Here is an 11,097-nt window from a genome sequence, read left to right on the forward strand (position 1 = left end):
TAAGTAATGAAGCTAGCTTCGCAGGGTAAAAGTACAACCTAGATAAAACAAAATTCTCGTAATTACTTTTTAGAGGATAACAGTAAGTTCAACAAAAACGTGTTGACATTTAAAGGGCAGGTAAAAGCGCACAGTGTTATATAGTGTCGTAAACAATTTTTAAAAATATAAAAAAGAAATTAATGAAAAAATAGCCCGATAATTTAAATTAGACAACTGCTACAGAAATGTTTCGCCAAGCGCAAGTCAGATCAGTTAGTAAACTTAATTTTTTAACACATAAATTGTTTATAGGATTCGGCGTTCCACTAAAACGACATCAAGAAACCATTAACCTTGTAAGACAACACAAAACGTCTGCTTTAGTAAAGCAAAGCACCCCAGAGAGTTATCGATAATTGTTTACAGACGAAGGATTTCTCTTATTAGAAAGACATTTTTGTAGTAAAAATGGGTAAAACACGCAGCAAAAGTTCACGTACATGAATATTTTGCTTTGATGATTTAGGCGAGGTAGTATATATAGTAAACAAATTATCAGAGAATGATAAAAATATAGGAAAATGTGCGTTACGGAGAGGATTTCATGCATTGGATAATCATTTCCTAAGGCTATGCAGGGTTATCTACAGGTGGCATAAATTTTTTTTTTACAAAAAAAGGACTAGCCACCACTAACTTCACTGGAAACTTAATATAAAATATGTGGCCGTATGTAAAGCACTAAGTAGGTGATAAAAAGTTTTTTTTTCATTGATAAACAATCGTAAGCTCCACAACGTATCTAGATCAACTAATTCATTATGCCAGAAAAGTTGCTAAAGCTACTGCTAATGAACTCAGTATTATATCACAGTCATTAGATAGGACCCCTAACTATCTCCGTCCGCACATTTAATAATGGCTGCTTCTGTCATTGGAATAAATAGATATAAATTTGTCAATATGATTTATTTAACAAAAATGTAATAAAGGTTAACGAAATCTTTTTTAATAGAGAGCAGTAAGAAGTGCTGAGCGCCATAATGAGAAATTTCCTTTTACTATTGGTCACCCTAAAGAACTCCTAGCAAAAGTTTTGTACGCTATACTTTCATAAATTTCGCATCTTTTAGCCCTACAAGTTTATGTAAATGAGCTTATAATTATATAAAGTTGTAAACTAGGAGTTAAAAAAACCAGCCATAAAGTTTTTTGCTACAATATGAATAATAGTTATTTTATAGTTTGAGAAGAAAAGTTAACTTTTGTGAGTAAGTACCGGCCTTAAGCTATAAGACAATACTTTAGTTGATTACAAATTTATTCCTTCTTATCTTAATGGAATTTCTAAAATTAGGCTAAATGAATACTAAGGAATATTTTTTTTTTCACCAAGGATAAAAAAAAAAGTATAGTGTTACGATTAAATGTTTTGTAAATAAAATAAACGGACATAACTGGTTATGAATTTATAATTGCGTAGTTAAATATATAGTTTACCACAATACATATATTATTGCTTTTAATAGCAAATCTCTCTAAGAAAAACAAAAACTTTTTATCGTGGAATTCTCAGGCAATACGTGCAACCCATTGCATTTAATAAATATAAGTTCAATGAAAATTATTGAATGGTTGACAAAAATAACGCTCTTAAAATGTTTTCCTTATCTGACGGTCTACTATTATTATAAACAAGTTTATAATGTTTTATTGGTGAATAATAATCTGTATAGGAAATATAACTGTACTGTAAGCAGTCACGTTTATTAGTGCAATTTCAGTGGTAGTTAATATTTCCATGCCCACTTTATCAATAACTATTGTTATAACAGGATTATTTAATACTTATATTAAATAGATTAATAATCAAAGGTAGCAAAATATTTTTAATGGATTGTTTTTCTGCTTACAAAAACGATTATGGGGGCTACCGAGAAAAATACGGTTTGTGAGTTATATTTTTTTGTTTTAACAAATTAAATTGATTATATGCTAAGCAATGCAACAAAAAAAAATGACTTGTTTAAGCAGAAATATATTTTAATTAGCAAAATTAAAATGTTTTAGAGCTTGTCATCTTTAATATCTTCCTTAATAATAAATTCTTCGTTCAGTACTTACAAGATAATTTTTCAGGGGTTTTTGGTTATTTATCAATACTCTTGTTTGTTATAATAATGAATTTACCATTTGCAGTTTACGTTCAAGTGAAGTATAGTATGTATCCTTCATATTTATATAAGGCTTAGAAGTGAGGTTGTGACTTTCATTACTCTTTTACTAACAGGTAAAGAAAATTTAATAGAAAGTAATAAAAGTAACTTTTGGTCTGTCTACTATGGGTGCTTAGGTTTAGGTGACACATCTATATAATTATTTTGAAAACATACTGAATTACTATGCTTGCAATTTTCATTATTTAACTTCTAGGACTTCTTCATCTGTTTTTGCTCATCATGCTCATAGTTGTCATTATATGGCATAGAAAGACAAGGGCTGTAATCAGTAGAGGACCTTTTTTCTTGTGTCACTTGGGTTTATCGATGATTTTTGCCATAGGTTTTATAGTAGTTTTACTTTTAATTACAGTTATACAATTTTTGTGGGCACTATTATATGTGTTGCAGCTAGCTTATATATTTGTTATTTATTACCAGCACTCTCTATATTATATACGAAATCTCAAGTCGATGAGGTCTTAAAAATAAAACCTAGAGCAGCAAGAAATGATGGCTACATAGTAATTAAATAAGTTCAACTTGTTCGGATAGTATGCTCAACATATAATAATAGTATAAGTTTATATTTTTTTTATAGAAGTCGTTTTTTCGCCTGATATGAGTTTGCAATTTTTATGTAAAATAATATTAAGTATATATTAACATATACTACTTTAATTTAGATAGCCATTTTCCTTGCATTTTCGTGCATAAATTTCTTTTCGGCTATCGCAATTCGCATGAGAATTATCTATGAAACATTTTCGCTTTTACTTAAACCGAAGCTTCACCCTCTACTAAACCATTTTAAATATTACGCGGTTGACTTATTAATTTGCCTTGCTGCAACTCTTCCTGTTTTTTTAAAATGTAACTTTATACTGTGAAGTACTTACACTATTTATGTTTATAATAACACTCATCAATTTCACTTAGTATGTATCTCCTATAGCTCTACCAAAACTTGCTAATACGAATTTATGATAGTCCCTTATATATAATATTTAGTTTACACTTTTATTATGCATATTTTCATTAAAAAAAAAAAGTTTTGCATCAAAAAAAAAATAAGAGATTCCACTTACAAAGTTTTATTTAATATCCTTTTATATTCAGCAAAAGGCTTAATTGCCGAAAAAGTCCAAGTAAAATATTCGATGTCCATAATACCGGTTTTTTACTCTATTGCAATCGGCTACTTCACTTACAAATGTAGAGGAGCAGGTTTGCATAGTATTTTGATATACATTTATAATTATATGCTATATTAACTAAGTCTAAATATTTATAATACGCTTACCCCTAACATTTTTAGCTACAGAGTTTTCTGATTTTTATACAAACGTTCGATCGTTAATATATTGCACCATTGTCCTTACTCTCGTTTTTATTATTTATGTTGTTGCTCGTTCCGCAGTTTCTTCTATAGGTTAATCTACTTTCAAAGTTTTTATACTCCCTATAAAGCGCTAAATTAACTATTATATAGTATGGCAACTCGCAATTCAGTCAACTGCGATGATATATGCTTTAGACTCTTTTATGGAGTTAACATTTGTGGAAATGTCCGAGAAAAAACGAGCTTACATGAAGGACAAGAAATTAAAAATCACATCGATCGCCTGGAGTACCGTGCCCAGTTAGTTGAGTTAAAATAAAATTCTTTAAATTGAAAATAAATGTGCAGCCTACTATTATTATAAGCATTTTTAAATTATAGTATAATAAACAAATGATAGATGTACAGGAAGAACAGCACAGAAGTGTCTAAGATGACTTTTCTATAAAGAGCTATAACCATTAAATTTTAAACGTTAAAAAGAGTTGCATACAGAAAGAAAAATTTTCAGCAAAACCGATCATTAATGTTTTTAACAACCTCTAGATGGGTTAACTCCTCACATTTGTGGCAGTCTGTTATAACAGTAGGTATAATGAGCTTTACGCTCTTTCTCTCCTACTCTTCTATCCTAAACGCCTATTGAATAACTTTTCCTAATTGCCTAGAACGCTCTTTCGACCATTTTATTTGCTTAATCAAGGCCTGTTGTAACCAATACTTTTTTCGTATCACAGCTCTTAAAAAATCCATATATTTCAACTACTATATATGAGGTCTCTAAATAAGTTAATACAACACTTATGATGTCAGACCTCCTCTTCGTTCGTGTCATATCCTTAATATTTATGGCAGAACCGTTGATGGGTCTTCAGGCAGTTCCCAAAAGGATGACATTTTCAAAAGTCGGCGCCGAGTAAATTTTCACCCATTTTACATACTCGTTTATCCGCTCTATATTTTAATAACGCAGCCTACCTGTTTATACCGGCATGAAACAGCTTTTTATGGAAAACAGTTACTTTCTTTTTTTTCCGGAATTGTTATCTTCCTTAATTCATTATTACCATTATCACTATTAACAATATTAAAATTATAATTACTATTTATACCCTTAAACACGTCTGCAAATTGCTCTATTCTCTGTGCCTTATTATTATTAAGGGTTAGGGTTAAAATTAAAAAGTCATGTATATATTGGTTTGCTTTTACATAAGCTTGAATCTAGCTTGACGTTGTTTACCTTTTTGAGAGCTCGTGCTTGTTTTTGATTTTTTGACCCAATCGATCACCAGGAAATACCATTATGATAATAAATATAACTGTAAAAATATGCTAACTGATTCTTGTGTGTAAGGTTTTTCATTTTTCAAACACGTGTACTCCAACTTTACTCTTCCGCTCACTGGATCGGTTAACGCACTGCCCAACCATTTTACCATGCTTTTCACAAAATTACAATCGACTAAACCACTTTTAAAGTTTTTGCATTTCGTTACTTTCTTTGGTAAACTTACTGTTCAAAATCAATTTCAACCTACATGTGGATATACCCCTTGTATTGCAGTGATTGGCTCGTCGGTACACAAAGAGCGTTTTGACATCATTAGTTGTAAGCTTATCTAATCTTTAAGTATGATTTTTCAACTAAAACTAACATGGTGTAAAATACAGAATAACTTGTCATCTCTAACTGTTAAATTAATAGCTTTAGGGTAATGTTTTCTTTTTAAAAACGACCTTCTTGTTGAAACCCAGCAAAGCATCGCGCATTATTAAGTAGTTTTTTCGGTACTTTAGCCATTCCACTTTTTGCGCTCTCAAGCTCTAGTTAAACTACTAGCCCCTTATTATTATATATACCAACCATAATTGCTACAAAGCCTCAACAACCCAATTTCAAGTAACAATCTACCTTAACGTTGAATCTTTATATAAGGACTTTTAACGCCATACTTTTACAAGATTAGTAAGTCGCTACCCTATAAAACTACTTTGAAAGGTCAAGTTTCATAACATTTCTCATAATTGGCATTCATTTTAATCCTCTGAACAAGGCTCTGTATCAAAGACAAAGTTCCCCTATTACGTACCAAAACTTTTAAACTATACACAACACTATCTGCATATTGTAACGTTTTCTTCCCTACTCTGATCGTTCTTATAAAAAATTAGCTTGTGTCCCCTTTTATAAAACGGATTCTGCTTTATCACACCCACCAATTTCTGTATAAAATTCGCACATCCCCAGCTAGGCTGAGTCTGCCTCCTTTCTGCTGAAGTAAAGATGGTTGGTGTCTAACCTACAAATCAGCACTGACCCATCAATAAAGAACAACAATCAAATAAAAAATATAAAAGATGTTCACCAGATATCCAATACCTTAACATCAAAACACTACCTACTTATAGAGAGGAAATTAGAGTTTTTAAGTGAATGCCTTTACAATCTGGTAAAATTACTTAATTTAATTTGAAAAATTAAGTTAGGAATTTAAAATAACGGTTAAAGGCGGTAACAACGCGCTGACATAAGCCTCAACATTATAATGACTGTAAAAGAAAAGGATAGTGGCCGTAATCCGTCAAGTTGTAGTTAAGGTAACAGGTAGATAATAAAAAGAAGTTAGAGTAAGTTAAACTTTAGCATGCTTAAATCTTTAGCTAATATGAAACTAACCTCAGTAAACGATGCCGATCCCATCATATTTTATTCATATCTTAAGTAAAAGTTATTGTATTAAAGCTAATATAAGCCACAATTAAAAGTACTACAATTGACATACCTAAATGTTATTATCTAAGTGGTATACTTAGTATTTTAAATAAATAATTAGATCTATTCTTATAAAATAAACTTTAAAGTGCTTCTAAAAAAGTTATTAATATTATATAACTGCTCATATTTTTAAATAAAAGTTTCGTTTAAAGAACAGTGGTTAATAAATATCAGAGCGCTTAATTTTTTAAATTTATAGCAATAGCTTACTACTGTCATAATTTCTAATCAGTTGCCGTTTACTCTACTTTTCATCGACCTTAACTAGTCATAACACCTTTAGATAATTAACTGAAAAAAATGGATGCGCTTCATCAGGTGAAGACAATAATAAAAGCTACAAAAGTTAGCTCTTACAAGACAGTCCAGCCGTTTTTAACCACATACTATTTCTGTATACAATAGCCTTAAGTATAAGAAAATTGATAAGTACATGAAAGTAAAAGTGTTTATACTCCAAAGTACTTTCAACCTGTTTTTTCTCTACAAATGTATTTATAAGTATACATTAACACCCGGTTTACCATATTTTTAATTTATATAAACTAAGTAACTAATATGGTTAATAACCCTTCATTTTTTGTGTAAATATCTAAAACATCTGAAGTATTATCTAATTACATTTTTTAAACTACCTATATTAGAGTATAATGATTAGTTATATAAATTTTCAAAATATTAGGTTACCTTGCTATTTTAACTGTCAAACCAGTTTTAAGAAAAACAAAATAAAATTAACTGATAAGTTAAACCATGCCAAAAGTAGAAAAACATGCCTTACCAATTTAAGTATAAGTGTATTAATTAACTTTTGATGCGTTTAATGAAAGTCAATTTTTAGGTAAATCTTTGTATCATTATTTATAAACATTACAATTCGTTTGTTTATGTCCTAACGAATATTTATATCCATTCAATAAGTTACTTTAAAATTTTTAACGGATGACATTTGTAATCTTTTTAATAGAATGAGCTCGTACTCTTCGGTTATTAGCTTAACTTGTGTTAAGGACGAAAAAAAATTCAAGGATATAGTAATAAACTTTTTTATAATTTTTAATTATCTATTTTCTACTTTTGCTATTGATCCACAGCTAGAGGCTTCAGTCCGCTCTCGTTTAAAAAAAATTATCGAAGACGTAGTTGCTGAAACGTATACTCTTATAAACTTTGATGTAAGAAGATTAGTGGAAGCTTTTGGTGTGGTAATAGGTATATTATCGGTGTTTTGTGTTTATTATAAAATTATTTTAAGACTTGTTTTAGTTTTACTTAGCAAGGTTTCTTAGTACTAACAGTTCTGGGCCATCTTTTTAACTTCCTTTCAACTAACCTAAATTCAGATACTATATGAGACAATAGCGTAACAAAAAAATAATTGTTATAAAATATAAATATTATTTTCAATAAACCACTGGATAAGTAAGAACAAAAAACATGCTTTTTGATTTTTCTTTACTCTAATTTTAATAAACAGTTACCTTTTTTTTTATAAAGTCAGCCTTAAAAATAATAAAATAATTAACGTGCCTTAGCATATATATTCATACCAAAATTTAGTTTTGATTTTTGCTTAGATTATAATTATCTAGCCTATTATAGTCAGAAAGGCTTACTTCTTTTTTGTCAGCATATGAAGATAATTATAATTTTGTTTGCATAACTACCAAAGTAGGCCGTAAATTAGTAGTTTAAGCCTAAATTTGCCTAGATATACTCTTTTACCAGCGTAATAATGCCTTAAGACAAAATTTTTACTAAATTTTAAGGTTTATTATATTTTCTAAAGGTAACTAAACGCTTTTTGTTAGTAGTTATTTATTTTTTACAATATTCAGCTTGCATTGAAAGTTCGCCAGAGCCCGGTCCCATATTGCTAAAGCACAAGTCTTCAGCTTTGGAAGTACAACTGACTTTTTTATATATTTACAAGGAGTTCAAAGATTTAACCTATGAAGGACCATTTCTAACTTAAAATAAATATTGTATATATAAAGATGTGATAAAAAAAGTTTCATGAATTTAAGAAAAAAATATGTATTTCCAATAAAAATCAGTTTTTATTCTTTGTTTTATAGAATTGCTCTGATCTAATTAAGGCTGCAAAGCTTCTTTTATCCGAACCGCGGAACCCCGCCTACCGGTATCCCATCAAGGCGGCTCTTGCAAAGCTCGAGCATGATTGTGAAATGATTTTTAAAAATAAAACTTGTACATATCAGGTGGGCTCTACTTACAAAATAAATTTAAAATTTTTTAAATTATATATAGTAGCCATCATTGACTTAGTAATTCATAATTTCCCTAATTAAAATTAAGTATTTTTTAAAGTGCTTTACTTGTTAAGTAATAAAATTGTGTTATATCTGTAAAGAGTACAAAGAAAAAAAAAATCTTAAATGCATTATAATACATTAAGTCTTTCCTGAAAGTTCGGGATTTATTTTAAATCTAAATTAGTAATTATAGTGTTTTACTTTTTCAAATAGTAAATTGTGTTAAAAAAAGTTTTATAAAATGTTTTTTAAGGCGAGCTACTTAAAAAAAAATATTGTTCGGTAGATACAATTGAAGATACCAATAAATGTTCAAAAAGTACTTTTTTAAGCTATGTAGATATAATGCTTTACTTTTCTTAATTAATAAACAATGTAATATATAGTCTGTAATTCACTTTTAAAATCTAGCTTAATAAAGAACAAATAGAAAAAATGTTAGAGCTTGCTACAACAACCAATGAGCTTTATGAAAAAGATCTGGCCATAAGAAATCCGCGGCTAAAAATTTGGGCTTCGGGGCCCACAAGCTCAATTTTAAAAGAGCAAGTCCGACTGAATTCAGAGAAGTTTGCATATATATATTATAATCATTAACTTTATATAAATAATATTATTCGAAATAAATTGTTTCTGTATTGCAGCGTTAATGAAAATATTAACAGCGACTAATAAATGGTTTAATAGTTATTTTGTAACTAGTAACTAAAAAGTGATACTTATTTTTATCAACTAGACATTAAAATTAAAATTAATAATACATATTCCTTTTTTTAAATAAGGCTTTACTAAACAAAAATTATTTATTGTTCACTATAATATTTAGATCGTGAAACGCATAAATTACTTAATAATATAAGTTTTAGATAAAAATTGTTGTAAACATTTATAAGTAGTCCGTTCCACCCCCTATTTTTAGGCTAGGAGAATAATAAATTTTCTTAGTTAAAAAATGTTAAGCGGTTTGTTTTATCAGTAAAAAAGTATCACGTAACCTACGTACAATATTATGATTCAATCATATGGATTGCATATGCTTGTATTCCGTCTCGCATTATTGTGTATTTTTCGAAAGGTATATAAACACCCTTTCTCTTCGCGTTTTTCAGAAGAGTGCGGGTGTTTTTTGTTAGTTTTTTGGGTTTGGTCGAAGTTTTGAGGTTTTTATTGTTCATTTCGGCTACGGGGGATGTGGTAGCGCTCGAGGGAGCCTGGGTTTTAGTATATTAATCACACTTGTTTTGTTCAAAAATAGTAATTCTTAGGTTTTTTTTGGGTTTATTAAAAGAGTTGAAGGTTTTATCATGTGTTAAATCCTACTACGAGAATTGTGCTGATTAATAGGCAAGCTTTAAACAGTTACTTGTTTTTTATAACTGTTTCTTAGCTTTTTATAATCTTAACTTATTGACGTGTTTTATGTATTTGAAAATCTAGTATTGAGCTGCTTTCACATAACCTACTTTCTTCAATCAAATATTACTTACATTAACAATAACGTTAACGTTTTTAATAAAGTGTGTTTTCCTTAAACAAGGAAACATTGAATGATTGCTTATAAGTTTAACATAAATTCTAATATAAATGTGACTTTTTGTTAGTTATTTATTAGTACCTCTTATTTATATATTTAATAGAAAAATAGTAAAAGTTATAATTATCTAACGTTATAAAAGATTGGTAACTAAAAGTGCATGATATTCCAAATATCTTCGTTTGATATCAAAATTAAGGTAAAGGAGGGTCCTACCTTTGCGTTGCTTAGTTAATAAAATTTACAAAGCTCAACCACACTTTAATTTTTAATTTAATAATGAACTTTTTAGTGTTACCATCCCCGAAGTTCGTGCTCGCTTAAAACTTCTTGGGGACGAGGGACCTTTTGAGGTGTGATAAAAAATATAGTATAGTAAGGAATTCGCGTTAATCTACATATTTATAGGGCTTAGATCTTTATGGCTACATACATCGACTGGTGAACTTGGAAAATAAAATTAGATGGGAAAAAACAAAAGAAATTGGATCCATTCATCATGAATGCTTTAAATTGGAGCACTGCGATCTTCTCGCAGAGTTGAGGGCGCGAAATATAACGTTTGATGGTTATAACAATACTACTAACACTTTTATTGGTAGTTAAAAAACTAGTGTTTTATTTAAAATAGCTCGCATGAAGACTTACGAGTTGGCACATCTTTTATTTATGCATCGTACCAGACCTATCAGAAAAAAACTTTGGGATCAACAAATCGAGGTCGAACTCCCCATTTTAAGTAAAAATCAGTTCTGTTGAAGCCCCATTACTAAAATAAAGATAAACTTTATTATATTACTTATTGAAAAACTAGCATCGATCTATCTACTATACCTTGTGTTAAATAATTATATATTGTTCTATTAAGTTTAGGATTTAGTATTATTTTTTCGTATAACCATTAAAGATTTTTTCTAATTAAATTACAATTATATATTTATCACTTCTCATTGGATTAAAGTTAA

The 11,097-nt window shown here is 29.1% G+C and overlaps 1 protein-coding gene and 2 long non-coding RNA genes across 3 annotated transcripts; all 3 read left to right on the forward strand.

Annotated features, from left to right (window-relative positions):
• Window positions 1-2,271: 2,271 nt before the first annotated feature.
• Window positions 2,272-2,968, forward strand: LOC135120328 (uncharacterized). Its single transcript, XR_010278572.1, has 4 exons — window positions 2,272-2,341; window positions 2,416-2,544; window positions 2,643-2,725; window positions 2,888-2,968. It is a non-coding gene; the product is annotated as an uncharacterized LOC135120328 (long non-coding RNA).
• A 365-nt stretch (window positions 2,969-3,333) lies between these two features.
• On the forward strand, window positions 3,334-3,833 carry LOC135120327 (uncharacterized). Its single transcript, XR_010278571.1, has 3 exons — window positions 3,334-3,428; window positions 3,520-3,633; window positions 3,694-3,833. It is a non-coding gene; the product is annotated as an uncharacterized LOC135120327 (long non-coding RNA).
• A 3,319-nt stretch (window positions 3,834-7,152) lies between these two features.
• On the forward strand, window positions 7,153-10,891 carry LOC135120324 (uncharacterized). Its single transcript, XM_064044636.1, has 9 exons — window positions 7,153-7,163; window positions 7,290-7,356; window positions 7,417-7,534; window positions 8,161-8,225; window positions 8,422-8,544; window positions 9,010-9,167; window positions 10,425-10,485; window positions 10,541-10,700; window positions 10,764-10,891. The coding sequence occupies exons 2-9, from the start codon at window positions 7,291-7,293 to the stop codon at window positions 10,889-10,891; spliced, it is 879 nt and encodes a 292-aa protein (XP_063900706.1). The 5' UTR covers window positions 7,153-7,163; window position 7,290.
• The last annotated feature ends 206 nt before the right edge of the window (window positions 10,892-11,097 follow it).

Source organism: Zophobas morio, unplaced genomic scaffold (genome assembly GCF_036711695.1).
Source record: "Zophobas morio isolate AGI-343-1 ecotype UQ-CSIRO unplaced genomic scaffold, CSIRO_AGI_Zmor_V1 ptg000375l, whole genome shotgun sequence".
NCBI classification, from domain to species: Eukaryota; Metazoa; Arthropoda; class Insecta; order Coleoptera; family Tenebrionidae; genus Zophobas; species Zophobas morio.